Here is a 26,747-nt window from a genome sequence, read left to right as displayed (position 1 = left end):
CTTTAACTGCAATTTGAACTTTCACTTGAACATTTTCACTTTAACAACTGCAATTTGAACTTCCCGAGTTTGCTAACCATCTAAGCGATGGATCCGCTTGGGGTTCCCATTTGATCCCAGATCTCCAAGTTAAGGAAAGCACTGGGGGTGGGTGGGAACCCACCAAGGATCCGTTTCCCACCCACCCCAAATCACGACAGGAATAAACACAGCACAGGAACTGTGTGGAGTTAAAAAAAAATTTAAAAAAATGCTTTTATTAGATTGCTCAAAACTAAACTGAGTCCCAGCTTGTCAGTTCAAATGCTGCACATACACACAACCTTCATTCCCGTTTGCAAAGAGTTGTCGCCTCTCCACGCAACCCGCCAGGAACACATTCCCCGTTGCAAACTTGGGAACGCTGCAGAATTTGCAAATATATAGATATAAAACAAAACAGCCCCCGTTGTTTTTTCCCCCTAGATGCATCAGATTCTATCTCCCATCTTCCCCAGCGGGCTGGGAATGATGGAAGTTGTGATGCAGGGACCTCTAGGAAAAAAAAAATCCCAATTAGGAAACGTTTTTAATAGCACACCTGGGCAGAGGGCTAGATTAAAAAAAATGTTCTGTGCTACAAAAAAAAAGAAAACTTTCAGAACTTTAAAAAAAAATGTAAAAAGGAACGCGGGAAATTTCTTTGCGGCCTTCACTCCTAAATAGATTTTATTCCCCCCATTCAATAAAATGCAGAAAACGTGACCATCCCATGCTCCTTTCGTCCCGCCTTCCCGGTTCCTGAGGCACGAGATGAAGAGGCTTTCTACAAGCTGCTTTCCACGCACCCAAAAAAATAATAATGCATTCGTTCGCGGCCTTCTTTTAAAACGGAAAAGCTTCTAGGCATTTTTTGCCAGCGTCCTTTTGCATTTTTCGCAAATTTTGGGATTTAACTCAACGCAGAAAAATTTGAGCCCAGATTTTAAGGGCCACTGTCTACTAACCAAGATTCCCAAATTCCTTACAGCTTTGTTAAAAGCCTCAATAAGCCGTGCAACCAGTTAGACTAACCCCGATCCAGGACTTTTCCTAGTAACCTGGTTAAGCCTCGTTTCTGAAGCTGCGTGACCGAGCGACCAAATCCATCAAGGACCACGGATTGGCAGCGCCTCCTGGCCCAGCTTAGCCCTTTGGCGACTTATTCAGCTGCCCATGTCGGTTCAACTGCAGCTTTGCGTAACCAGGTTCCTCCGTAAGCCATCATGTGGCGCTCAAATTGGCCCGGTATTTAGCCAGCGTCGTTTGGAAACTAATTAAAACTAAAGCATCGGAGCAAGCCAGCTTTAACGATGATGGCCGAGTCGAGAAGCAAACAAACTTGGATTGCCCAGGGATGAGACAGCCTCAAACTCTTGTCAAAGATGCGGAAAGGATGCTAAACTCAAAATAAAATAAAAAAATGCCCCCCTTTTTGCTTTCCCACGTCGGTCGAACATTTAAGGCACTGGAGAGAAAAAATGAAGGCACTGTGGTTCTCTCGCTCCGAAGTTGAACGGTTGGCACCAAAAATATATCTTTCCACCCTCCCCACCCCAACCTGGTTTATTAAACCAACCCAAACAGTCCCGTTTGCCACATAAACGGAAGTCCTAACCCCACCGCAGAGCTCCGAAATGACCCAGCAGGAAATATTTTCCAGTTTCCACGGAGCTTCCGTCGTGTGGGAATCCTCGTTCTGATCCTCCAGGGTGGATTGGCAGAAGGTTTGACGGATGGGCCTGGATATCAAATGGAGCTCAGACCGAGTTTTTCAAGGGGGGGGGGGGGGGAAGGGGGGGAAGGAGGGGGTTGGCAGCCCCGTTAAGACGGAGATAGCCAGAATTGACGGGAGTCGGTTTTGGGCAACGGGAAACCGAGGAAAAACATTTGGCAAACTCCGTAAGGCGGAATCGGCGGCAGGACGGAGGATGCTTCCTGCAAAGCGTGTGTCCGCTAGGAGGGGGCTGGGTTGTTGTTTTGTTTTTTTTCCTCCCCCTGCCCCGCGCCCGACACCCGACTCAGATCTTCACGAACAAAACGCTGGTGACCAGGGCGAATCCGAGCAGCAGAACGATGACTTTCAGGATGCGTTGCTCGGAAGAGCCGAGTTCGTGGGGCAGGATCTCCAAAAACGTGATGTAGACGAAGGTTCCCGTAGCCAAGCCTTCCAGGACGCTGCGGGAGAGGCGGGACAGAGCCGCCATGGGGACCTCGGTCAGGGACACGCCCAGCCCGATGCCGAACGGAGACATGGCGGAGAAGAGAACCAGGCAGATGGCCACGACCCGGGGACGCAGCCTCCCTTGCAGGAGCTTGAGGCTCAGGCTGAAGGCGATGGCTCCTTTGTGGATGAGGAGAGCCACGCAGATCTCCAAGGCCTGGGCGCCGTCTTCCTGCAGCCCCACGGCCAGCCCTTCGAAGATGGAGTGGAGCGAGAGGGCCAGGAAAAGCACCACCAAGCGGATGGCCGAGTGGGCGTTGAAGTCCACGTGGACGTGGGTGCGCTCGGCGGCCAGGCGGTCGCGAGCCAGGGGCCGCTGGGATCCCTCGGGCCAACTCTGGTCCTGCTGCAGGGAAGGATGCGAGTGGGAAGCGTTGCTCAAGAGGGCCTCGGTCTCTTCCAGGGATCCCGAAGGGTCCTTGTAAGCCAACACGATCTGTTCCAACACCAGAACGACGAAGAAGCCCATGGCCAGGATGAATTCCTGCAAGGGGAAACGGAGCTGTCCCGGGGAAGAGAGGGAGGGAAGGAGACCATCATTGGAGGCCCCTGGGACAGATTCCGACTTCCCCTTCTCAGCTAAGACAGGACCCTCCTAAAATCTCTCTCCGCCGTTCTTCATTCGGCGAACGGCTAATCTCACACGGGAAAAAAGAACAGCAAGCCGACCGTCAAAAAAATGCGACGATCGGGAAGGAGCGCTCGGAAGCCAGGGGCTGAGCCAAGCAGGCTCTCCCTTAAGCAGTCAGGACTCCTAAAAGAGAACCTGCATGTGGAAAGGCAGTCTACCAGAGAAGCTACACACTCATTTGTGGATCGGCAGCGTTTGGTCAAGCCACCGAAGGAACGAGAAAGCTGCTCCCGCGGACTTGCCGGAAAACGGATTTCTCCTCCCTCTCTGTTAAAACATCCCCTGCAAATCTAGTCTTCTAATTGCAAAGGGATTAATTAGCACCCATTTACATAAAACACTGGGTGACAAGAGGCTCTTCTCTCCGCCCCGGCAATCACACAAGCCCAAAACGAGGCGTCGATACCCTCGAAAACCAAAAATGCGCTCAACTTTTCCTTTCGAGAGAATTAAAACCTAGAATTGAGGATTTGCAATGGTGGCCGAGGTGGGATTCTACTGGTTGGTTCGGGCGAACGGGTTGTTCCGGCGATGGTTTGGTGCCGCCCACCTGCTGCGCGCGCTTACCAAACCGGTTGTTTACACCTGCTTGAATCCCACCACGGATTGTGGCCCCCCTTCCACAGCCTCACTCACCGTGACTCGCAAATCATCCAGGGCTTCGTTAATGCTGGTTAGATAAGTAGGAAGCAGGTCGAGAAGACAGGTCCCCAGGAAAATGCCGCCAGCAAAACAGCTGACCAATCTCAGGGTTTTCCTTTGAGGGCCTGTTGGAAGAAAACGGAGGGCAGAGGGGGGGAAAAATTAAAAAGCTTTGGTTAGCATTAACCGCAAGGGGTGGGATTCAAATTTCTTAACCACCAGTTCTGTGGCCGTGGCCTAATTTGTGGGTGTGGCTTGGTGGTCATGTAACTGGGTGGGTATGGCATGTATGTAAATATTGTAAATATTGATGTAAATATTGAATTTTTTATTAAAAAAGAGAGCCACTTTTACCCAAAACCAGGCAAAGCAGGCAGGCAGATTGAGTCGTTCGCAGAATCACAGATTCACTCAGAGATCTATCTTTCTGCCATCTGCTGCCTGAGTCTGCACTGAAAAAATAGAAGCTTCGGTCCTAAGGAAGCTTTTAGATTAGCTAGAAAGCAAGAAATCCAGCTGGTAGTTGGAACAATATCCAAATATCCAAACTACAGATTGGATTCTATCCAAATCCAAATATAGAACATTTAAAGAAAAGAAAAAAAACTTTTCTCCACAGCTTCTGGTTTGTTGTTTTCAGCCATTCTTTGGCATGTCCTTTAAAAAAGAAAAAGGAAAAAAGTCTTGTCAGCTGCTTTTTTCCTCTTCTTTGCCTCTTTTTTCCCCCAAAACACGAGTTCCTTCGTTTTGTTTTTTTTCTCCCCCAAGAAAAAAAGAAAAGATTATTTATATCGGAAAGCGCACATCCTGATCGCTGGCCTCTCCCCTTAAGCGAAAACCATGTTTTTGCTGGAGTTTTTCTTGAGATCAGGAATGTCCAATAAATATTTAACTTCCTGTTTTTTTATTATTTAGGCAGGCAAGAGAGAGTGGCTGAAAACTAAACCAGGCAGTTTCGATCAGTCAGTATTTGACCCCAAATTTTAACCGAGGGCCTATGCTTGTGATGCCTTTTTTTAAAAAACGCTCTTCTTAAAAACAAGAGTTTCTGAAAACTGCAAATAACACCCCCCTATCTATTGCTGCTCTTCTCCCCAAGGCCAAAGGAAAGATTAAATGTTCAAACGGTAAACTTACGCAGGATTTTGAAATAAAAGCAGATGAAGCAACTCACCACTAGCCCCTTCACACCCCCAACCTGGGGGATAAACAGCCTCTAACTGGGTCCCTCTGGGAAGGGACTCAAAACAAAACGTGTTCTTTTTTTAAAAGGTGTTCAGATTCTGATTCAGTTCTGATTCTGAATAGTTCTGATTCATTGAGATTCAGTTCTGATTCTGTTTCAGTTCGGATTCTGATTCAATTCAGATTCAGTTCGGATTCAAATTCAATTCAGATTCAATTCTGATTCAGTTCAGATTCTGATTCAATTCAGATTCAGTTCTGATTCAGATTCAGTTCTGATTCTGATTCATTTCTGATTCAGTTCAGATTCAGTTCTGATTCTGATTCAGTTCAGATTCATTTCTGATTCAGTTCTGATTCTATTTCAATTCAGATTCAGTTCTGATTCTGGTTCAGTTCAGATTCAGTTCTGATTCTGATTCAATTCAGATTCAGTTCTGATTCTGTTTCAGTTCAGATTTAGTTCTGATTCTGTTTCGATTCAGTTCTGATTCAGTTCAAATTCAGTTCTGATTCTGTTTCAATTCAGATTCAGTTCTGATTCTGATTCTGATTCAGTTCAGATTCAGTTCAGATTCAGTTCTGATTCTGTTTCAATTCTGATTCAGTTCTGATTCTGATTCAATTCAGATTCAGTTCTAATTCAGTTCTGATTCTGATTCAGTTCAGATTTAGTTCTGATTCTGTTTCAATTCAGATTCAGTTCTGATTCAGTTCAAATTCAGTTCTGATTCTGTTTCAATTCAGATTCAGTTCTGATTCTGTTTCAATTCAGATTCAGTTCTGATTCAAATTCAATTTGGATTCCATTCCATTTATTTCAATTCCGACTCAACCCTGATTCCACCAGGCATGGATTGGACCCCTGGAGACCCAGCAAACCCCCCAAAAAACTTACGCACCAAAGCTTCCACTGTTGAGGGCAGAGCCCGGCCTCCGGAACAGCCAGAGCGGGATGAACGCACAAAGCAGCGTCACCACCAACAGCAGCACCAGGGACCCCAGCTTCAGCTCCAGGGCCTGCACCGAGCGCGTCGTGCTCTCGTACGGGTTCCACACCAGCTTGGTGTCCATTTTCGTATCCGAGTCCCACGATCCAGCCATCCCGAACATGCGCCAATCCACAGACTGTTCAATTTGCGGGAAGGGCAGGTCTCCCAAATTTGCCAAGCGGGTCCCACACGCGGTGTTAAGACCGTGGCGCCCTCTCCATGCTCCGTTGGTTTCGACGCGTGCCGACCGTCACACCACGAAGCCAACCTGGAGGAAGAAACGGGGGAGGGGTGAGAAACGTTTTACAGCGTCTTCGCTTAGCGGCCATTCCAAGTTACGACCAACTTTTCAAAAAAGTCAAAGTTTTGAAGCTCCAACTATCACAATCACACTCCGGACTCCCATCTGAAGTCAGAAACGGTGTAGGGTCTCCTGCGTGGGCATGGGGTTGGACTAGATGACCTACAAGGTCCCTTCCAACTCTGATTACCTGTTACCTGTTAAGTATTCTATTCTATCCTAAGTAAGACCACCATTATTAAATTATCATTATGCAATTAGTGGCTTGGTTTGTTTGTCGATGCCCAGAGCTGCTTGGATATGAATCGGATTAATAAATACATAAATGATTCAAAGTTAAATGTAGTTGGTACTATAAGAAAAGAAAAGAAAAGAAAAGCAAAATTAAGCATTTTCCCCCAAGTTTTCCCAAATAAATGCTAAACTACCCTACAGTTATTCCGTTCGTGGAATTACCAGGTGTTCCTTCCCAAATTATTTTGCTTTTTCCCCTCCCCCCGCCCAGTCTGAAGATTTGACAATCCAGATAGTCCTCGAATTACGGCCATTTTTTCACGTTTACGACCCTTGCAGCATATTTACGACGGTTTTGTAAGATCCCCTGTTGCAACGGGGAAGCTGGACGAACTTCCCAACCTCAACTGGGAGTGTTCCACTTAACGACGGAGGCAAGAAAAACAGTAAAATGGGGGCAAAAACTCCCTTCGCCATAAAAAATCCGAGGCTTCATTTTGGGTCGCAAGTCAAGGACTACTCTGTAATAATTTTTTTTTTTTAATGTCAGCCAGCAACCCGGAGAGGAAGCGCCATATAGGAGTGAGTCAGTGACTGATTCCAGTAATTTGCCATTTCCAAGCAGAGGGGAAAAAGCAGCTGTTAACCTCCCAAACCCATTTTCGACCCCTCCTGATTTACACCCAGGGTCAAACAGAAGGGAAAACACACAAACACACACACACAAGATTTTAGGACAAGTTTGCAGAGATTCTGGGAAACGGCCCAGGCGGGTCTGGGATCCGAGAAGTTCTTTTTTTTTAAAAGAAAAAGAAAAAAAAATTACATTTCAATGATTTAATTTGCTGCCAAGATAGACCGCTAGGAAGAAAAAGGAACAAAACAAGTTAGTGGGATTTTTGCCAAGTTGCGGGAACTAAATTTAAACCGAGGTTTCAAGTCACTTCCCCTTAGTTGCATTTTTTTTTTAAACCGAGGTTTGTTTTGTTTTTTGCAGAAGAAATCATAAAATGGGGAAATTAGGCAGATATATTGAAAACAGGCTCATAAAAGTTTTGTTAGCTTTGCTGGCCGGTTTTTAAAAGAGCTTCCATGGGTCAAGGCAGTATACCTTTCAGCATCCTTTCCAGCTTAAATTCCAGTCTCCATCAATCCCACAATATTGGGGCTAACGGGTTGAAATTCACAATTCAATGTTGTGATTCCGGCATCTGCTACAGGTTTTTTGAATGACAGCTCCAGCGAGGAGGACTTATATGAATCAGCAAGTTCTAACGATGAGGAGGAGATGAATGCATTTGATTTGCAAGGTCGGCTTGAACCTTCAAACTCCTCCACCCTTCAATTAGGTGGTCAGCCGGGAACGGGTGGGATAATGAGGAACAGATGATATCTTCAGGTGAAGAAGATGATAATTTGGATGATTGCTGGGTAGATGTCAGGACAAGACGTCTCCTGACAAGGAGGAACGAGTACAGTAGGAGGCAGACCAGCAATTAACTAATTATCTATAAAGGGAGAGATCTTTGCACCCTTGTCCAAAGTGTCTATTTGCCCAACCTGGTTTATTAAACCAACCCAAACAGTCCAGTTTGCCACATAAACGAAGTCTAACCCCACCGCAGAAATATCTTGTTGCAGGAAATATTTTCCAGTTTCCGCGGAGCTTCCGTCGTGTGGGAATCTTCGTTCTGATCCTCCAGGGTGGATTGGCAGAAGGTTTGACGGATGGGCCTGGATATCAAATGGAGCTCAGACCGAGTTTTTCAAGGGGAGGAAGGAGAGGGTTGGCAGCCCCGTTAAGACGGAGATAGCCAGAATTGACGGGAGTCGGTTTTGGGCAGGAAACCGAGGAAAAACATTTGGCAAACTCCGTAAGGCGGAATCGGCAGGGACGGAGGATGCTTCCTGCAAGCGTGTGTCCGCTGGGAGGGGGCTGGGTTGTTGTTTTGTTTTTCCTCCCCTGCCCCGCGCCCGACACCCGACTCAGATCTTCACGAACAAAAAACGCTGGTGACCAGGGCGAATCCGAGCAGCAGAGCGATGACTTTCAGGATGCGTTGCTCGGAAGAGCCGAGTTAGTGAGGGGCAGGATCTCAAAAAACGTGATGTAGACGAAGGTTCCCGTAGCCAAGCCTTCCAGGGCGCTGCGGGAGAGGCGGGACAGAGCCGCCATGGGGACCTCGGTCAGGGACACGCCCAGCCCGATGCGAACGGAGACATGGCGGAGAAGAGAACCAGGCAGATGGCCACGACCGGGGGCGCAGCCTCCCTTGCAGGAGCTTGAGGCTCAGGCTGAAGGCGATGGCTCCTTTGTGGATGAGGAGAGCCACGCAGATCTCCAAGGCCTGGGCGCCGTCTTCCTGCAGCCCACGGCCAGCCCTTCGAAGATGGAGTGGAGCGAGAGGGCCAGGAAAAGCACCACCAAGCGGATGGCAGTGGGCGTTGAAGTCCACGTGGACGTGGGTGCGCTCGGCGGCCAGGCGGTCGCGAGCCAGGGGCGCTGGGATCCCTCGGGCCAACTCTGGTCCTGCTGCAGGGAAGGATGCGAGTGGGAAGCGTTGCTCAAGAGGGCCTCGGTCTCTTCCAGGGATCCCGAAGGGTCGCTTGTAAGCCAACCACGATCTGTTCCAACACCAGAGCAGCGAAGAAGCCCATGGCCAGGATGAATTCCTGCAAGGGGAAGCGGAGCTGTCCGGGAAGAGAGGGAGGAAGGAGACCATCATTGGAGGCCCCTGGGACAGATTCCGACTTCCCTTCTCTCAGCTAAGACAGGACCCTCCTAAAATCTCTCTCCGCCGTTCTTCATTCGCGAGCGGCTAATCTCACACGGGGAAAAAGAACAGCAAGCCGACCGTCAAAAAAAATGCGGCCGATCGGGAAGGAGCGCTCGGAAGCCAGGGGCTGAGCCAAGCAGGCTCTCCCTTAAGCAGTCAGGACTCCTAAAGAGAACCTGCATGTGGAAAGGCAGTCTACCAGAGAAGCTACACACTCATTTGTGGATCGGCAGCGTTTGGTCAAGCCACCGAAGGAGCAGAAAGCTGCTCCCAGCGGTTCTTGCCGGAAACGGTTTCTCCTCCCTCTCTGTTAAAACATCCCCTGCAAATCTAGTCTTCTAATTGCAAAGGGATTAATTAGCACCCATTTACATAAAACACTGGGTGACAAGAGGCTCTTCTTCCCCCGGCAATCACACAAGCCCAAAACAGGCGTCGATACCCTCGAAAACCAAAAATGCGCTCAACTTTTCCTTTCGAGAGAATTAAAACCTAGAATTGAGGATTTGCAATGGTGGCCGAGGTGGGATTCTACTGGTTGGTTCGGGCGAGCAGGTTGTTCAGCGATGGTTTGGTGCCGCCCACCTGCTGCGCGCTTACCAAACCGGTTGTTTACACCTGCTTGAATCCCACCACGGATTGTGGCCCCCCTTCCACAGCCTCACTCACCGTGACTCGCAAATCATCCAGGGCTTCGTTAATGCTGGTTAGATAAGTAGGAAGCAGGTCGAGAAGACAGGTCCCCAGGAAAATGCCGCCAGCAAAACAGCTGACCAATCTCAGGGTTTTCCTTTGAGGGCCTGTTGGAAGAAAACGGAGGGCGAGGGGGAAAAAAATTAAAAAGCTTTGGCTAGCATAAACCACAAAGGGTGGGATTCAAATTTCTTAACCACCAGTTCTGTGGCCGTGGCCTAATTTGTGGGTGTGGCTTGGTGGTCATGTAACTGGGTGGGTATGGCATGTATGTAAATATTGTAAATATTTATGTAAATATTGAATTTTTTTATTAAAAAAGAGAGCCACTTTTACCCAAAACCAGGCAAAGCAGGCAGGCAGATTGAGTCGTTCGCAGAATCACAGATTCACTCAGAGATCTATCTTTCTGCCATCTGCTGCCTGAGTCTGCACTGAAAAAATAGAAGCTTCGGTCCTAAGGATGCTTTTAGATTAGCTAGAAAGCAAGAAATCCAGCTGGTATTTGGAACAATATCCAAATATCGAAACTACAGATTGGATTCTATCCAAATCCAAATATAGAACATTTAAAGAAAAGAAAAAAAACTTTTCTCCACAGCTTCTGGTTTGTTGTTTTCAGCCATTCTTTGGCATGTCCTTTAAAAAGAAAAAGAAAAAAAGTCTTGTCAGCTGCTTTTTTTCCTCTTCTTTGCCTCTTTTTCCCCCAAAACACGAGTTCCTTCGTTTTGTTTTTTTCTCCCCAAGAAAAAAGAAAAGATTATTTATATCGGAAGCGCACATCCTGATCGCTGGCCTCTCCCCTTAAGCGAAAACCATGTTTTTGCTGGAGTTTTTCTTGAGATCAGGAATGTCCAATAAATATTTAACTTCCTGTTTTTTTATTATTTAGGCAGGCAAGAGAGAGTGGCTGAAAACTAAACCAGGCAGTTTCGATCAGTCAGTATTTGCCCCCAAATTTTAACCGAGAGGCAACGCTTGCGATGCCTCCTTTTTTTAAAAAACGCTCTTCTTAAAAAGTTTCTGAAAACTGCAAATAACACCCCCCTATCTATTGCTGCTCTTCTCCCCAAGGCCAAAGGAAAGATTAAATGTTCAAATGGTAAACTTACGCAGGATTTTGAAATAAAAGCAGATGAAGCAACTCACCACTAGCCCCTTCACACCCCCAACCTGGGGGATAAACAGCCTCTAACTGGGTCCCTCTGGGAAGGACTCAAAACAAAACGTGTTCTTTTTTTTAAAAGGTGTTCAGATTCTGATTCAGTTCTGATTCTGAATAGTTCTGATTCATTGAGATTCAGTTCTGATTCTGTTTCAGTTCTGATTCTGATTCGATTCAGATTCAGTTGGATTCAAATTCAATTCAGATTCAATTCTGATTCAGTTCAGATCCTGATTCAATTCAAATTCAATTCTGATTCAGTTCAGATTCTGATTCAATTCAGATTCAGTTCTGATTCAGATTCAGTTCTGATTCTGATTCAGTTCAGATTCAGTTCTGATTCAGTTCAGATTCAGTTCTGATTCTGTTTCAGTTCAGATTCAGTTCTGATTCTGATTCAGTTCTGATTCAGTTCAGATTCATTTCTGATTCTGATTCAGTTCAGATTCATTTCTGATTCAGTTCAGATTCAGTTCTGATTCTGTTTCAATTCAGATTCATTTCTGATTCAGTTCAGATTCAGTTCTGATTCTGTTTCAATTCAGATTCATTTCTGATTCTGTTTCAATTCAGATTCATTTCTGATTCTGATTCAATTCAGATTCAATTCTGATTCAGTTCAGATTTAGTTCTGATTCTGTTTTGATTCAGTTCTGATTCAGTTCAAATTCAGTTCTGATTCTGTTTCAATTCAGATTCAGTTCTGATTCTGATTCAGTTCAGATTCAGTTCTGATTCTGATTCAGTTCAGATTCAGTTCTGATTCTGTTTCAATTCAGACTCAGTTCTGATTCTGTTTCAATTCAGATTCAGTTCTGATTCTGTTTCAATTCAGATTCAGTTCTGATTCTGTTTCAATTCTGATTCAGTTCTGATTCTGATTCAATTCAGATTCAGTTCTGATTCAGTTCTGATTCTGATTCAGTTCAGATTTAGTTCTGATTCTGTTTCAATTCAGATTCAGTTCTGATTCAGTTCAAATTCAGTTCTGATTCTGTTTCAATTCAGATTCAGTTCTGATTCTGTTTCAATTCAGATTCAGTTCTGATTCAAATTCAATTTGGATTCCATTCCATTTATTTCAATTCCGACTCAACCCTGATTCCACCAGGCATGGATTGGACCCCTGGAGACCCAGCAAACCCCCAAAAAACTTACGCACCAAAGCTTCCACTGTTGAGGGCAGAGCCCGGCCTCCCGGAACAGCCAGAGCGGGATGAACGCACAAAGCAGCGTCACCACCAACAGCAGCACCAGGGACCCCAGCTTCAGCTCCAGGGCCTGCACCGAGCGCGTCGTGCTCTCGTACGGGTTCCACACCAGCTTGGTGTCCATTTTCGTATCCGAGTCCCACGATCCAGCCATCCCGAACATGCGCCAATCCACAGACTGTTCAATTTGCGGGAAGGGCAGGTCTCCCAAATTTGCCAGCGGGTCCCACACGCGGTGTTAGGACCGTGGCGCCCTCTCCATGCTCCGTTGGTTTCGAGCGGCGTGCCGACCGTCACACCACGAAGCCAACCTGGAGGAAGAAACGGGGAGGGTGAAAGCGTTTTACAGCGTCTTCGCTTAGCGGCCATTCAAGTTACGACCAACTTTTCAAAAAAGTCAAAGTTTTGAAGCTCCAACTATCACAATCACTCCGGACTCCCATCTGAAGTCAGAAACGGTGTAGGGTCTCCTGCGTGGGCATGGGGTTGGACTAGATGACCTACAAGGTCCTTCCAACTCTGATTACCTGTTACCTGTTAAGTATTCTATTCTATCCTAAGTAAGACCACCATTATTAAATTATCATTATGCAATTAGTGGCTTGGTTTGTTTGTCGATGCCCAGAGCTGCTTGGATATGAATCGGATTAATAAATACATAAATGATTCAAAGTTAAATGTAGTTGGTACTATAAGAAAAGAAAAGAAAAGAAAAGCAAAATTAAGCATTTTTCCCCAAGTTTTCCCAAATAAATGCTAAACTACCCTACAGTTATTCCGTTAGTGGAATTACCAGGTGTTCCTTCCCAAATTATTTTGCTTTTTCCCTCCCCCGCCCAGTCTGAAGATTTGACAATCCAGATAGTCCTCGAATTACGGCCATTTTTTCACGTTCACGACCCTTGCAGCATATTTGACGGTTTTGTAAGATCCCCTGTTGCAACGCGGAAGCTGGACGAACTTCCCAACCTCAACTGGGAGTGTTCCACTTAACGACGGAGGCAAGAAAAACAGTAAAATGGGGGCAAAAACTCCCTTCGCCATAAAAAATCCGAGGCTTCATTTTGGGTCGCAAGTCAAGGACTACTCTGTAATAATTTTTTTTTTTTAATGTCAGCCAGCAACCCGGAGAGGAAGCGCCATATAGGAGTGAGTCAGTGACTGATTCCAGTAATTTGCCATTTCCAAGCAGAGGGGAAAAAGCAGCTGTTAACCTCCCAAACCCATTTTCGACCCCTCCTGATTTACACCCAGGGTCAAACAGAAGGGAAAACACACAAACACACACACACAAGATTTTAGGACAAGTTTGCAGAGATTCTGGGAAACGGCCCAGGCGGGTCTGGGATCCGAGAAGTTCTTTTTTTTTAAAAGAAAAAGAAAAAAAAATTACATTTCAATGATTTAATTTGCTGCCAAGATAGACCGCTAGGAAGAAAAAGGAACAAAACAAGTTAGTGGGATTTTTGCCAAGTTGCGGGAACTAAATTTAAACCGAGGTTTCAAGTCACTTCCCCTTAGTTGCATTTTTTTTTTAAACCGAGGTTTGTTTTGTTTTTTGCAGAACAAGAAATCATAAAATGGGGAAATTAGGCAGATATATTGAAAACAGGCTCATAAAAGTTTTGTTAGCTTTGCTGGCCGGTTTTAAAAGAGCTTCCATGGGTCAAGGCAGTATACCTTTCAGCATCCTTTCCAGCTTAAATTCCAGTCTCCATCAATCCCAGAATATTGGGGCTAACGGGTTGAAATTCACAATTCAATATCTGTCAGTTTATCTTTGGATTTTGCCCTAAGACTTTCTTCCCTATTCAATTTTGATTTTTTTATTTTAAATGCCTTTTTAGGAGCTGAACTACTGAAATATTCCCCCAAAATCTAGCCAGCCAAGCTAGAAACAAATTTGTTTAAACACAGTTCATTTAAATAGCGTTTATAATTTATAAATATAAATGATACATAAATATATATATATTTCTTAGCTAAACATCAAAGCCCAGCCCTGATTAAAACACTGCCAATCATTACATTGTAATGTTTGTTTTTAACTTATGTTTTAACAGATGTAACTATAAACCACTCAGAGTTAGCCTATGGTAAATATGGGAGGTTAATGTTTTTATAAATAAAAATAAATCAATGTGGGTTTATTTTTTGATTTTTTTTTGTAAATAACATCTTTTGAGAACCAGATCTTGAAAATTCACTAAATTTGGATTATTCAGACCCACCTTGGGAAACTTCAGGAGAAATTGAAAAGGGTGGGATTTTCCGATAAGTGGAATATTAATTTAATTATCAGTTTTACCACCTCATTTTCCTCCTACAAAACAAACAATGATAACCCCTGATTCAAGGACAAGCCAAACCCTGAATGGATCATGTGCCGTTAAACTACCAGCAACAGCCAAGTCACCTGAGTTCTGCAGGTAGACTTTTAACTTACATCCAGCAAGGAATATGGGAATTGTGGTTCCGTTTTCTAGGCTGCAAACACCACGCAAACTGACTGTGGAATTAAAAACCCCAGGAATAAATCTAAAATAATATTCTGTTCTGTCGGAAAGGAAGGTTATCATCTCTCCTTTTGTATCCCGGGGTTAGTTTTTTTCCCTAGCTTAAACCACGATAGGAGAGAAAAACTAATCAATCAATCAATCTCCATTTCTACAAAGAGAAAGAAAGTAATTAAAATGAATCCTGGCTTATTCAACATCCCATATTAAATTTGAATTAAAAACTCTGTGAGGCTAAGTACACGAACCAGGGATACAAAAAATAATAATAATTCCAAATTACGCAGCTCATCTCCCATAATACTCCACCCCCAAGGCTCAAATGTAGACCCCCAAATAAATCCAGTGGCCTTGAGTTCCACCAACCCTCAGCAGGAAAACACACCTAAGGCAGCAAAAGAGCTCCAAGCGCCTCATCCCCTGCTAGAGTGAAAGTTACTCCAGGAGTTAGTTTGGCTGCAACATTCCACCTCTTCCCCTCTGGGGATGATGGGCTTTGTAGTCCAGCACCCTGGGAGATACATGATGGAATTGGAGAGTCCCTGGGGTCTTTCTCCAAAGAGGAACAGGGATTTGGGGGTCAGTTGGTGAAGATAGTCTGGCTACCTCTCTCCTCTTCCTCCCCTCTGGGGATGATGGGCCCTGTAGTCCAGCACAACAGGAGATACACGATTGAATTGGAAAGTCCCTGGGGTCTTTCTCCAAAGAGGAACAGGGATTTGGGGGGTTCATTTGGTGGAGATAATCTGGCTCCCTCTCTCCTCTTCCTCCCCTCTGGGGATGATGGGTCCTGTAGTCCAGCACAACAGGAGATACACAATTGAATTGGAGAGTCCCTGGGGTCTTTCTCCAAAGAGGAACAGGGATTGGGGGAGGGGGTCATTTGGTGGAGATTGTCTGGCTCCCTCTCTCCTCTTCCTCCCCTCTGGGGATGATGGGCCCTGTAGTCCAGCGCCCCAAGCAGATACACCCTTGGAAGGAAGGGCCCCCGGGGTCTTTCTCCAAAGAGGAACAGGGAAGGGGGGTCTAGTCGGTGTCCTGAGAGACCCCCAAACCAGCTCCCTGGACTTACTGGACCAGGACTCCCGGGACCATCCCCCTCTGCGGCTGGGGAGCATGGGACTTGGGGGTCCAAGCCCACCTTTTTTTTGGGGGGTGAGGGTGTAATTAAGAGTTGAAGGCTCCCTTAGGACCCTACTCCCCTTCCCCCAAAAGGGGCCAGGGGGCCGGTCCACACTCCCCCCCGCCCACCGCCTCCCCCCGCCGCCCTGCGGGACGCTCCGCGACTCACCGGCGGCGCCAACTCCGCGCAGTCCCGCAAGTGCCTGGACGTTCCAAAGGGGCGTGGCCCGGGCCCTCAAAGAAGGAAGGAAGGAAGGAACCCACTGTTGCACCCGGCCAATGGGATCCTCGGCCTGGCCTTCCAAAGGGGAGGATTGTCCCGGCCGCTCGGCCAATGGGAGGGCGTCCTTCCCCCCACGCGTTCGAAAGGGGAGGAGCGGCGAGGGCGAAATTTCATGTAATTTTTTTTTTTTTTTAAAGGCCAAGGTTCGAAAGAGGAGGGACCCGAAGGGGAAAATACCCCCCTCGCGATTGGTGGACAGCCCAGATGGACAGCAGGGAGCCAGCCAATGAGGAAAGCGCAATGCAGTGGTGGTGGTGGGGGGAAAGCTTGCTCAGCTGGGTTGAGCGTCTCGTGCGAAAGGGGAGATCAACGCGTGTTGCAGCATGGGGGGGGAGTGAATCAGAGCCCCCTCTTCCACAAAACCCCATTCCTGCCCCCGCCCCAGTTTAACTACCTAGCTGGAGTTACAGGAGTTAAAATGCAACATCCAGACACACGACCCAACCCAGGTTAAAGGCTGCGTTCAGACAACCCCCGTTCAGACAACCCAGGGCAGCCTCCGGATCCCGTCTTGGCTTTTAAACCTTGCTTCTCCCTCCTTGCTGCGAGCAAGCAATAGTCCTCGACTTACGACCACCATAACTCTTTTTCTCCCTCCCCATTCCCGTCGCTAAGTGAGACGTTTGCTTTTGGCCCCGTTTGACGACCTTTCCAAAAAAGGGAATGGCTTGCAAGAGGGGGGAGTTAAGTCACCCGGTCGTTAAGCGAAGCTGGCTTGCCCCGCTGACTTGGCTTAGCCAAAGACGGTTGTAAAAGTGAATCATGGAAGCACCGGGGGAACGCGGAGACCGTCGTAAACACGAGTCGGCATCCAAATCTAAAATCCCAGGGTCACGGTGAGAATGCAAGAACGGCCACAACGGGTGGAGGGGAAACGGCCACACATCTCTCTTTCCGGCGCCATCGGAACATAGGAATGGTGTAGGGTCTCCCTATGTGGGTGGGGGGGCTGGACTAGATGACCTCCAAGGTCCCCTTCCAACTCTGTTATTCTATGTTCAACGGGAGAGCTTGCTTTTTGGAAGATGCGGGAGCTTCATTCCTGGAAGCTTTCAAGAAGAGACTGGACTGCCCTCGGTCAGAAATAAGCTCTCCTGCTTGGGCGGAGGGGTTGGACTAAATGACCTCCAAGGTCCCTTCCAACTCTGTTAATCTGTAATCTGTAAATAATATCCCAACCAGTCAAACACTGAGTGAGTTCAAAGACTGTGTATCCCCAAAAATAAGACTGTCTTATATCTATCTATCTATCTATCTATCTATCTATCTATCTATCTATCTATCTATCTATCTATCTATCTATCTATCTCTATCTATCTCTCTCTCTCTCTCATCTATCTATCTATCTATCTATCTATCTATCTATCTATCTATCTCTCTCTCTCTCTCTCTCTCCTCTCTATCTATCTATCTATCTATCTATCATCTATCTATCTATCTCTCTCTCTCTCATCTATCTATCTATCTATCTCTATCTATCCTCTATCTATCTCTGTCTCTGTCTCTGTCTCTCTATCTCTCTCTCTCTCTCTCTCTCTATCTATCTATCTATCTATCTCTGTATCTCTCTATCTCTGTATCTCTATCTATCTATCTATCTATCTATCTATCTATCTATCTATCTATCTTTACCACCAAAAAAGGCACCAGGTCTTATTTTGGGGGGATGCCACCCACTGACTAATCTCACTTCTGCGCGTCGTCCCCGGCCTCCATTTCACTGTCTATGGCCAATAACAGAATTCCGGATCGATCCAGAGCTTTCTTATCGACTCCAGAGACCTTTAGGAAAACCTTGCTGGCTACAGAAGAAACGGGTTGGCCAGGCAGGTGTCGGGTGTGTGCAAGGCGTGGCTACACCTGTCCAAAGGTAAGTAGTAAGGCAGCTCCACCCACCCACCCATTTTCCACCCTAGGTTAATCTTTACCCGTCTACTCTGGACTGGGTGGGGTCTTACTTAGGGCTTATTTTGGCGGTTAGGGCTTATATCGGGTGCACGTGTCAAAAAAAATATCAAGTTAGGACTTATTTTCAGGGGATTAATGCGCACCCATTTTTGCAAAAGTGGGAAACCAGCAACCGTTCAATCACAAGCTGACTTTGAAATTCCCATTTTCTCCCAAATGCACCCTAGTTTTTGTTTTGTTTTTTAAATAAGCAAAACAAAATGCTACATTCAAATGATAAGAGACCGTCCAAAAAAAAGCAAGGTGTAAGAGAAATTTGAATTTTGGAGGAAATTACTCTTTGCCAAACAAACAGGATTTATATCCAGAGCGTTGTGACCTGGGAGGGGGAAAAAAATAAATCCCTAAGTGTGCAAACACACACTTCCTTGACAAACTTTGCTATTTTTTATTTTTTTTTAATGAGCCTACGGGCAACATTTATTGGTCGGTGGCCTTTATTTTTAAGCCCTTTCCATTGGCCGAAGGGCTCGTGCGTTGGTTCCTGGAAAGGCAGTTTCAGGATATTGAAGATCCTGGCTAGAGAAACGAGTTTTAAAATTAAATAAAAAAATAAAATAAAATAAAAGCAACTTCCTTGTTGGAGGACAAAACCGGCATATTGTTCTGCCTTCGCCTCCCCAACGTTGCAAAACGAGGACAAAAGATCCAGGGGAACAAAGGGTTAAATTTTTATTTTTTATTTTCCCTTTTTTTGTTTTTGTTTTTGCCAGGGCTGCAAATTTCACCCCAAAAGAAAGTGGTTTTTTTTGGGGGGGGGGGATTCCTCAGAAGACAAAATCTCTGCGCCTGGCAAATATTTGCAGAGTTAAAAAGATTTTTTGCAGCTTGGCGGTGGATTTATGCTTGGTTGTCTACACTACGGCATTCCAGTAAATGTATTTATTTATTTGTCCATTTATTTATTTGGGGTTTTTTTGGCTTCCCGGGATCCCTGCGAAAGGGACCAGTTTGGGGATTTTGAATCGGAGTTTGATCCAGCTTTCAGTTGCATCGTTTGATCTGGCATTATTCTGGACGCCAGGATCTGGTTTAACTGGAAGGACTGAATGCCGGAGGCTATGCGAAGAATAACCTAAAAAAAAAAAACAGAATTTTTTTTTTTTAAACCTTCAGAAATTGTGGGTGCTCCATGGCTGGAGGTTTTTAAAGAAGAGACCGGACAATCCCTAGTCTGTTTGAGAAGGGGGCTGGACTAGAAGACCTCCAAGGTCCCTTGCAGCTTTGTTATTCTGCTATTCTTTGTCCTTCCTTCCTCCCTCCTTCTCCCTTCCTTCTTTTTCTTTTTCCCTTCTCCTCTTTCCCTCTTTCTCTCCCTCCTACCTTTCTCTGTTTCTCTTCCCCTCTACTTCCTTCCTGCTTGCCTTCCTTTTCATTTTCCTCCCTCCTTCTTCCTTCCTTCCTTTTCTTTTCCCTTCTCCTCTTTCCCTCTCCTCCCTCCTTCCTTCCCTCTCTCCCCCTCCTACCTTTCTGTTTCCACTCTACTTCCTTCCTTCCTTCCTTCCTTCCTTCCTTCCTTCCTTCCTTCCTTCCTTCCCTTCCTCCCTTCCCTTCCCTTCCCTTCCCTTCCTTCCCTTCCCTTCCCTTCCCTTCCCCTTCCCTCCTTCCTTCCTCCCTCCCTCCCTTCTCCATCACTGGAGGCTTTTAAGAAGAGACTGGACTGCCACTTGTCTGAAAATGGTATAGGCTTTCCTGCTTCAACCAGGGGGTTGGACTAGAAGACCTCTAAGGTCCCTTCCAACTCTGTCCGGCTCTATTCTGATTCCAATTCTGAGAATCTGGAGGGGCGTCACTCTTTTCATAACATGGATTTTGACAGCACGAACCTTTACGAGATTCTCTTCGACGGAGAGGAGGATCTGGATTCCGGACACAGCCCCCTTGCTGGAAACTCCGGCGTCCACACCCTCCTTCAAGACCATCCCTACGGCCGCCTTCCAAATAAACCCGAGGACTGTCCAGCTGCCCAGCTCCAGGTAAGGCCCCAAATCTCGTAGAAAGACCTTGATGGACAACACTCGTTTAGCGACGGTTTGCAGTTACACGGGGGGAGGAGGGGAAATACTCGTGTTTACGATGCAGCCAAAAAACAAAAAACAAAATTCATCCGTTGCTTTGTACCCGTTTTGTGTCCCTCGCTCAGCGTCTTCCCGACGATGACCCGGAAGGCCTTTTCCAACTTCGGATCGACCCCAACGAGGTCTACCATCCCAGGAGCTCGGAGACCGCCGGCGACGTTTCCCCGACACCCCACCAAGACCCCCTTCCTCCCGGCCCATCACCCACCATCGTCCTGGAGGTTCTCTGCAACCCGGGGACCTGGGAAGACCCCAACCTTCTTGGTAAGCATCCAGGGGGTGGGTGGGGATTCAAAAACCAGAGCCACCGGTTCGCTCCACGGTGTCAACTCCTAAAATATTTCTGTGGTCTGTTTAGAGTGGCCAACAGAAAGGGAGTGGGGAGCAGTGTGGCAGCTTGGAAATCAAAAGTGCATTCCATCAACCTTTTCCAAGAGAGTAACTAGGGGACTGAAGTATCTGCGCGCGAATATCTAATTGGAGAATATGATGGATGACTCTGGGCTATGGATGTGTCCCATTGGAGAATATGAATTAGGATACACCCGGGGGGGGAGGGAAACCAGGGTCAAGGGAGACAATGAATGATGTGTCTGTAGAGTTGGCTACACCCAGGTCATGCTGGCATGTTGACTCCCAATAAATCCTTTGGAAGTTTTGGAAGTTTGGCTCGAAACTTACAATTTAATTGGCGGGGGGGGGAAACTGTCAGAATCCTGACAACATGACTGTCCCCTTTTTGGGGTGCCACCACTGTCCCTTTGAACAGTCACTAAACAGACTGTCATAAGTCGAGGACTGCCTGTACAATTATTATTTTTAACACGGGGGGGTGTCTGTCGTAGAAGCAGCCGTTAGAACTAAGGTTAAATTGCACCCAAAGGAATCTGAAGCAGAGAATCAGAATTTTACAGCCGAACCGTCACTTTCTCCCCGAATTTTATCACAAGACCAACGTGGTTGATGTTTTTTTTGGGGGGGGGGGGTCTTTTTCCAGGAGCCCACCCACCCACCTGCATTGCAAGCCAAGCCTCGGCAGGTTTCTTGGAGGGGGCGGCCCATTTAAACGCGGCCGAGGTTCCCACGGAGGAGGTAAGATACAAAAAATGAGGGGGGAATAAAATGTTTAATTTTGAACGTTAATAAAGTTTTGTTTTAATTTTTTTTTTAAAAAATCAAATATTCTGGAATACAAAGCACTCGTCTAGTCCAGTCACGGGTGATTTGATGGGAACACCAGTGGGTTAAGAGATGTTATTTGAGATTCACACACACACACACACACACTTTTTGCATCTGGAAACTCCTGCCAAAAGTTTAGCATTTCTCCAACTTGGCCAACTTTAAGGCAGGGGGACTTCAACTCCCAGAATGCCTCAGGTGGAAAGAAAAAATGCAGCAGCCAATCAGGGTACGTGGCAGGGGGGCGGGGTGGCACTATGGACTTGTGCAATGGATGAGCTGTTCTTTCCTTCCAGCTCGATCTCCCGGAGGACTCTGTAAGGCACCCCATTTAATTGTGGGGCTGGGGGTTTCTTTTCAAAACAAAAAAAAAAAAAAACTTTGGACAGGTCTTGAAAACTTTTTTTTCCCAGGCTTGGGAAGGGTCACGTGACGCTCCGCAGCCAATGGCGGACCGCGAAGCTTTCCCCCTATTGGTGGGAGCGATCGGCCCTGCAATGCCTTCGCTTCGCCACCAGGGGGGCCACCATCACTGGGTTACTTTCAGTTTCGTTTTTGAAAACTTTTTTTTTTTTTAAAGGCTTGGGAAAGTTTTTTTCTGCACATGGGCAGAAGGAAAATCCTGGAAATGGAGACCCCAGGGCTTTTCTCCTCCTCCCCATCCCCATCTTTGACCCCCACCCCATCTGCTCCCCCCAAAAAATCCCCAGAACGTGATAGGAAAAAGGGGTCGTTCTTTCTCCGCTCATCGGTTTCCCCCCTCCCATAATCCTTCCAGCCCCCTGCCCTGTTCTTGACAGAGGACGAGAGGCGTCTGCTAAGCCAGGAGGGCGTCTTGCTGCGCGATGCCGTACACCTTTCCCAGGTGGGTAGCTGGGCAAAGAGACAACCGCCCCCTACGGCCCGGGAAATGAGGATCAGACGGGACCCTCAGCCCCGCTCTCCATCCCTTCCCTGCAGGCGGAAGAGCAGATCCTCAAGAAAATACGGAGGAAGATTCGAAACAAACAATCTGCCCAGGACAGCCGTCGACGCAAGAAGGAATATTTGGATGGTCTGGAGACCCGGTAAGATGGGCTGGAACTTCAGGTGCTTGCTAGTTTTATATATATATATATATATATTCTCATTACTCTGAGAAGCACAGAGCAGAAGACACAAGCCTGAAGATGATGAATGAGACTTCATCAAAACGTTGCCTAGATACTTCCAATCTTACGCGGGAGAAAACCCGAATAACCAAGATAGATAGATAGATAGATAGATCCAGATAGATAGATATATATATATATATATATATATATATATATATATATATATATATATATATATATATATATATATATATATATATATATATACCACACACACACACACACACACATACGTTGTCGTAGGATGATCCCCCAATTGGGGTTAGAAGAGGATTCTGTGGCTATCTGAAATAGGTATATTAGGAAATATGAAATATGAAATAGGTCCTTATTTTCTCAGCGACGGGGTAAAACCCCTGGGTGTGTCATAAATCAGATCCTCCAACAAAGCACCGTTCTCTCTAGAACGCTAAACATCTCCACGGACCGTTCTCATCCTGGACATTCATATTTTGAACCGTTACCATCAGGGAGGCGTTATAGGTGTCTTAAAATGAGGACTAATAGACGGAGAAACGGTTTCTTTTCCAAGGCGGTCACGGTCTTGAATCAAACAGGGCGTTTGTGATTCAGTCCTATTGTTAGTATCTTAATTATTTTAATTTTTAAATACTTCTGTAGCGTGATCGTGATGCGGTTGTTTGGGGCACAGCCGCTAGGATGTGGTGATGGGAACTGTAGTCCGGGAAACTCTGGGAAGCTGGGAAGGCGAAGCCATGTTGGCTTGTCTGTTTTCTCGAACAGGGTGGCTGCCTGCTCGGCGCAGAACCAGGATTTGAAGAGGAAGGTCCAGCAGTTGGAGAAGCGCAAAGAGTGAGCGGAAGGGGGGGGCTGGTTTTCCCCTCCTGGATTTTGGTCCATTCTTGGCTGGTGCCCAAGACCCCCCCCCAAGAGGCTGACTGGGGGAGGGGGGGCGTCCCATCAGGAGCAAGTTTCTGCTTTCAGAAGACAACTTGGAAGGGGCTCCCTGGAAGCCCAAGATGAGGGTCTCAGGTCAACGCACGTCTTTCATAAGCCTCTGATCTTGGACCGGTAGACTGTTCCTGGAGGGGGAAGGTTTCCTTTAGTCAAGGCCTTCAAGGAGGAGCTCCGTTGTATTCTATCACGTGTGCCATTAAAATAATCTCAGTTTGTAGCAATGGATTTCTCCTTTCCTTCCTTCCTTCCTTCCTTCCTTCCTTCCTTCCTTCCTTCCTTCCTTCCTTCCTTCCTTCCTTCCTTCCTTCCATCATTTCTTCCTTCCCTTCCTTCCTTCCATTCCTTCTTCCTTCCTTCCTTCCTTCCATCATCTACCTTGTTTCCTTCCTTCTATCATCCTTCCTTCTTTCCTTCCATGTTCTTCCCTTCTTTCCATCCTATCATTTCCTTCCTTCTTTTCTTCCATGTTCTTCATTCCTTCTTTCCATCATCTTTCTTCCTTCTTTCCTTCCATGTTCTTTCTTCCTTCTTTCCTTTCCATCATCTACCTTTCCTTCCTTCCATCATCTTCCTTACTTCCTTCTTTCCTTCCTTCCTTCTATCATCTTCCTTCCTTCTTTCCTTCCTTCTATCATCCTTCCTTCCTTCCTTCCTTCCTTCCTTCCTTCCTTCCTTCCATCATCTTCCTTCCTTCCTTCCTTCCTTCCATGTTCTTCCTTCTTTCCTTCCATGTTCTTCCTTCTTTCCTTCCATGTTCTTCCTTCTTTCCTTCTATGACCTTCCTTCCTTCTTTTCCTTCCTTCCTTCTAGGATCTCCCTCCCTCCCACCTTTCAGCAACCAGAAAACTTAAGGCAGGAGAGGGAGGCTGGGGGAGAAGCCCTTCCAGCTCAGAACCTGGGAGCCCAGAGTGCACCCCCAACTCCAGATCCCCTGCTCTCCTGGCCTGGGGCTGTGTCCCGGTCAGTGTCCCGGACTCTCTGGCGGGGGCTTCCCTGGAGGGCTGGCCCTCAAAAGCTTCCACTTCTCTTGCAGGTCCCTCCTGGACCAGTTACAGAAGCTCCAGGGGCTCCTCACCCAGCCACCCAGCAAGGCCGTCCAGACCAGTACCTGCCTTGGGGTAGGTGGCCTCCGCTCTTCAGGTGCTGGCTTTCTGGAGGGTTCCCTCCCCCATCATCCCTGTCTCTTTTCCCTTCTCCAGATCCTCCTCGTCTCCTTCGGCCTTTTCCTCTGGCCCACCTGTGCCTCGTTTTACGGTGCGTCTCAGGTCGGCGGAGAGAACCCCGAACCATCAGGGGGTGAGTATCCCCACTATGGCTTTCCAATGCCTGCCGTTCGAAGATAGAGTGCCTCTGGAACTGGAGGCTCCACGGGGCCCATGGTCTTTCAGTCTCACCTAAAACGCTAGTTTGCTTGTCTAATAATTGACCCTTCCTGTCCATACAAACCTGTCCCAAGGTGGCTAGAGTAGAATAGAATATTATATCATAGAATATGGAATAGAATATATTTAATACTAAAGAATAGAATATTATAGAATGGAATGGGATAGAGAATAAGCATTAGATTAGATTAGAATTAGAATGGAATAGAATAAGAATAGAATAAAATAGAATTAGAGTCAAATAGAATAGAATAGAAAGAATAGAATAAGAATGAATAGAATAGAATTAGAGTCAAATAGAATAGAATAGGAAATAGAATACAATAAGAATGAACAGAATAGAATAAAATAGAATTAGAGTGAAATAGAATAGAATAAGAATAGAATAAAATAGAATTAGAGTGAAATAGAATAGAAAGAATAGAATAAGAATGAATAGAATAGAAAATAGAATAGAATAGAAAATAGAATAGAATAAGAATGAATAGAATAGAATAGAATTAGAGTCAAATAGAATAGAATAGAAAATAGAATAGAATAAGAATGAATAGAATAGAATAGAATTAGAGTCAAATAGAATAGAATAGAAAATAGAATAGAATAAGAATGAATAGAACAGAATAAAGTAGAATTAGAGTCAAATAGAATAGAAAATAGAATAGAATAAGAATGAATAAAATAGAATAAAGTAGAATTAGAGTCAAATAGAATAGAATAGAAAATAGAATAGAATAAGAATGAATAGAATAGAATAGAATAAAGTAGAATTAGAGTCAAATAGAATAGAATAGAAAATAGAATAGAAAATAGAATAAGAATGAATAGAATAAAACAGAATTAGAGTCAAACAGAATTGAATAAGAATAGAATAAAATAGAATTAGAGTGAAATAATAGGATAGGATTACAATGCAAGTACAATAGAACAGAGGACAGGATAGGATAGAAAATACAATAGTATGAGGAATACAGAATGCAAAATATTATAGAATAGGGTAGAATATAAGGTACAAACTATTATATAGAATTGAAAACAACCTAGAATCGAAAATACGAAAGAACAGAGAACTGAATGGAGAAGAAATGGGGGGAAAAAGGATCCCATTTTCACGCTCCGTCTCTTCTCCACCAGTCCTGTCCCGAAATATCTTGACCCAAAAGGGACCCCCGGAGCCAGGGACACCGCCTGCTGCCCGTCACCCAAAAGAGCCCCACGCTCAAGCGGAATCGCCCCTGGAACTCTGTACCCGCCGCGTTGGCGAGGACCAGAAAAGCCATCCTGTGGCGGGAGAGACAGCCCGGGAGGCAGGATCTGAACCCCAGACCCAACTGAAGGATCGCCAGCGAGGAAAGGCCACCAGGCCAGACCTCGATGAGATATGAGACGTCCCAGCCAAAAAAAAAAAAAGGATCGAATTGCAGAGTTTTGCGGCCGGGAAGCTAGAAGTTCTGAAACAAACAGCAAAAGGGTACTCCGGAGCATGTGCAAAGGGCCTTTCTTCTCCCCCCCCCACCCAACCCCTTGTCAATCCGAGGGACAGACCCTTGTGTTAACTCCTAAAATATTTCTAGGGTCTTTTTAGAGTTGGCAACGGAAAGGAGGGAGCAGTGCAGCAGCTTGGAAACCGAAAGTGCATTCCATATCAATTCCACACCTGCTGCCGGCTAACCACAACCACCCTTAGAGTGCAATATTAATAGCAATATCAGGGGTTTTCAATTCAATTGCACAGCACGTGAAGGAGGTGTGTTTGTGTTTTATTTTCACGGTCATGTCGTGCACTGAAGAGGGTGTTGGATTTTGTTGTATACGAGGTGCAAGGACAATAAACTAAACTAAACTTCCCCAAACGCCGGAGGTTGGAAATTATTCACTGGCTTTCGTTGTTTTTCTTCCTCCATTAATTCCGTTCATTCTTCGCCAGCTCTTGTCTTCTCTCTCTCTCCCCTCACCACAAAAAAAAACCTCCCTTCGACAAAAATCAAATTATCCTGCTTGGAAAGGAAGGAGTTTAATTAACATAAGCCAAGCATCGCCCGGAGGCTTACTTAAAATGCATCCGCTTCAAACC

At 46.0% G+C, this 26,747-nt stretch overlaps 2 protein-coding genes and 1 pseudogene across 7 annotated transcripts; 1 reads left to right on the top strand and 2 right to left on the bottom strand.

Annotated features, from left to right (window-relative positions):
• Positions 1 to 225: 225 nt before the first annotated feature.
• On the bottom strand, positions 226 to 15,994 carry LOC113426962 (zinc transporter ZIP1). Of its 3 annotated transcripts, none has more exons than XM_026689410.2 (4): positions 15,881 to 15,994; positions 5,603 to 5,960; positions 3,510 to 3,640; positions 226 to 2,744 (listed from the first exon to the last, which is right to left on the bottom strand). In XM_026689410.2, exons 2-4 carry the CDS (start codon positions 5,811 to 5,813, stop codon positions 2,040 to 2,042), a joined length of 1,047 nt encoding a protein of 348 aa, XP_026545195.1. In that variant the 5' UTR covers positions 5,814 to 5,960; positions 15,881 to 15,994; the 3' UTR covers positions 226 to 2,039. The 3 variants fall into 3 exon arrangements, with proteins under 3 accessions (XP_026545195.1, XP_087799259.1, XP_087799260.1); XM_087943133.1 differs by lacking the exon at positions 15,881 to 15,994 and adding an exon at positions 14,490 to 14,599; XM_087943134.1 differs by lacking the exon at positions 15,881 to 15,994 and adding an exon at positions 6,951 to 7,014.
• On the bottom strand, positions 8,214 to 14,568 carry LOC148129534 (zinc transporter ZIP1-like; annotated as a pseudogene). The gene is made up of 4 exons (XR_015745302.1): positions 14,490 to 14,568; positions 12,025 to 12,384; positions 9,674 to 9,804; positions 8,214 to 8,918 (listed from the first exon to the last, which is right to left on the bottom strand). The product of XR_015745302.1 is annotated as a zinc transporter ZIP1-like (transcript).
• A 2,687-nt stretch (positions 15,995 to 18,681) lies between the features above and the next one.
• CREB3L4 (cAMP responsive element binding protein 3 like 4) lies at positions 18,682 to 26,548 on the top strand. 3 transcript variants are annotated; one of them, XM_087943130.1, is made up of 9 exons: positions 18,682 to 19,938; positions 20,106 to 20,304; positions 21,038 to 21,132; positions 22,001 to 22,087; positions 22,183 to 22,289; positions 23,121 to 23,189; positions 24,328 to 24,412; positions 24,494 to 24,590; positions 25,808 to 26,548. In XM_087943130.1, exons 1-9 carry the CDS (start codon positions 19,768 to 19,770, stop codon positions 26,056 to 26,058), a joined length of 1,161 nt encoding a protein of 386 aa, XP_087799256.1. In that variant the 5' UTR covers positions 18,682 to 19,767; the 3' UTR covers positions 26,059 to 26,548. The 3 variants fall into 3 exon arrangements, with proteins under 3 accessions (XP_087799256.1, XP_087799258.1, XP_087799257.1); XM_087943132.1 differs by having other exon boundaries at positions 18,683 to 18,834; XM_087943131.1 differs by lacking the exon at positions 22,001 to 22,087 and having other exon boundaries at positions 19,577 to 19,938.
• The last annotated feature ends 199 nt before the right edge of the window (positions 26,549 to 26,747 follow it).

The sequence above is a fragment of the Notechis scutatus genome, chromosome 14 (genome assembly GCF_049901735.1).
Source record: "Notechis scutatus isolate UNSWTSFEM ecotype Mainland chromosome 14, rNotScu1.2, whole genome shotgun sequence".
Lineage (NCBI taxonomy): Eukaryota > Metazoa > Chordata > Lepidosauria > Squamata > Elapidae > Notechis > Notechis scutatus.
This window is presented reverse-complemented; position numbering and strand designations above follow the sequence as displayed.

What these genes read in the sequence shown, in the direction of transcription:
- CREB3L4 (XM_087943130.1), top strand. Translation starts at nt 19,768, where the DNA reads ATGGATTTTGACAGCACGAACCTTTACGAGATTCTCTTCGACGGAGAG. An exon ending in ATGCCGTACACCTTTCCCAG is followed by an intron (nt 22,088 to 22,182) that starts GTGGGTAGCTGG and finishes CCTTCCCTGCAG; the next exon opens with GCGGAAGAGCAGATCCTCAA. An exon ending in GAACCCCGAACCATCAGGGG is followed by an intron (nt 24,591 to 25,807) that starts GTGAGTATCCCC and finishes CTTCTCCACCAG; the next exon opens with TCCTGTCCCGAAATATCTTG.
- LOC113426962 (XM_026689410.2), bottom strand. Translation starts at nt 5,813, where the DNA reads ATGTTCGGGATGGCTGGATCGTGGGACTCGGATACGAAAATGGACACC. An exon ending in CCTCAACAGTGGAAGCTTTG is followed by an intron (nt 3,641 to 5,602) that starts GTGCGTAAGTTT and finishes TTCTTCCAACAG; the next exon opens with GCCCTCAAAGGAAAACCCTG. An exon ending in TGGATGATTTGCGAGTCACG is followed by an intron (nt 2,745 to 3,509) that starts GTGAGTGAGGCT and finishes TCCCCGGGACAG; the next exon opens with CTCCGTTTCCCCTTGCAGGA.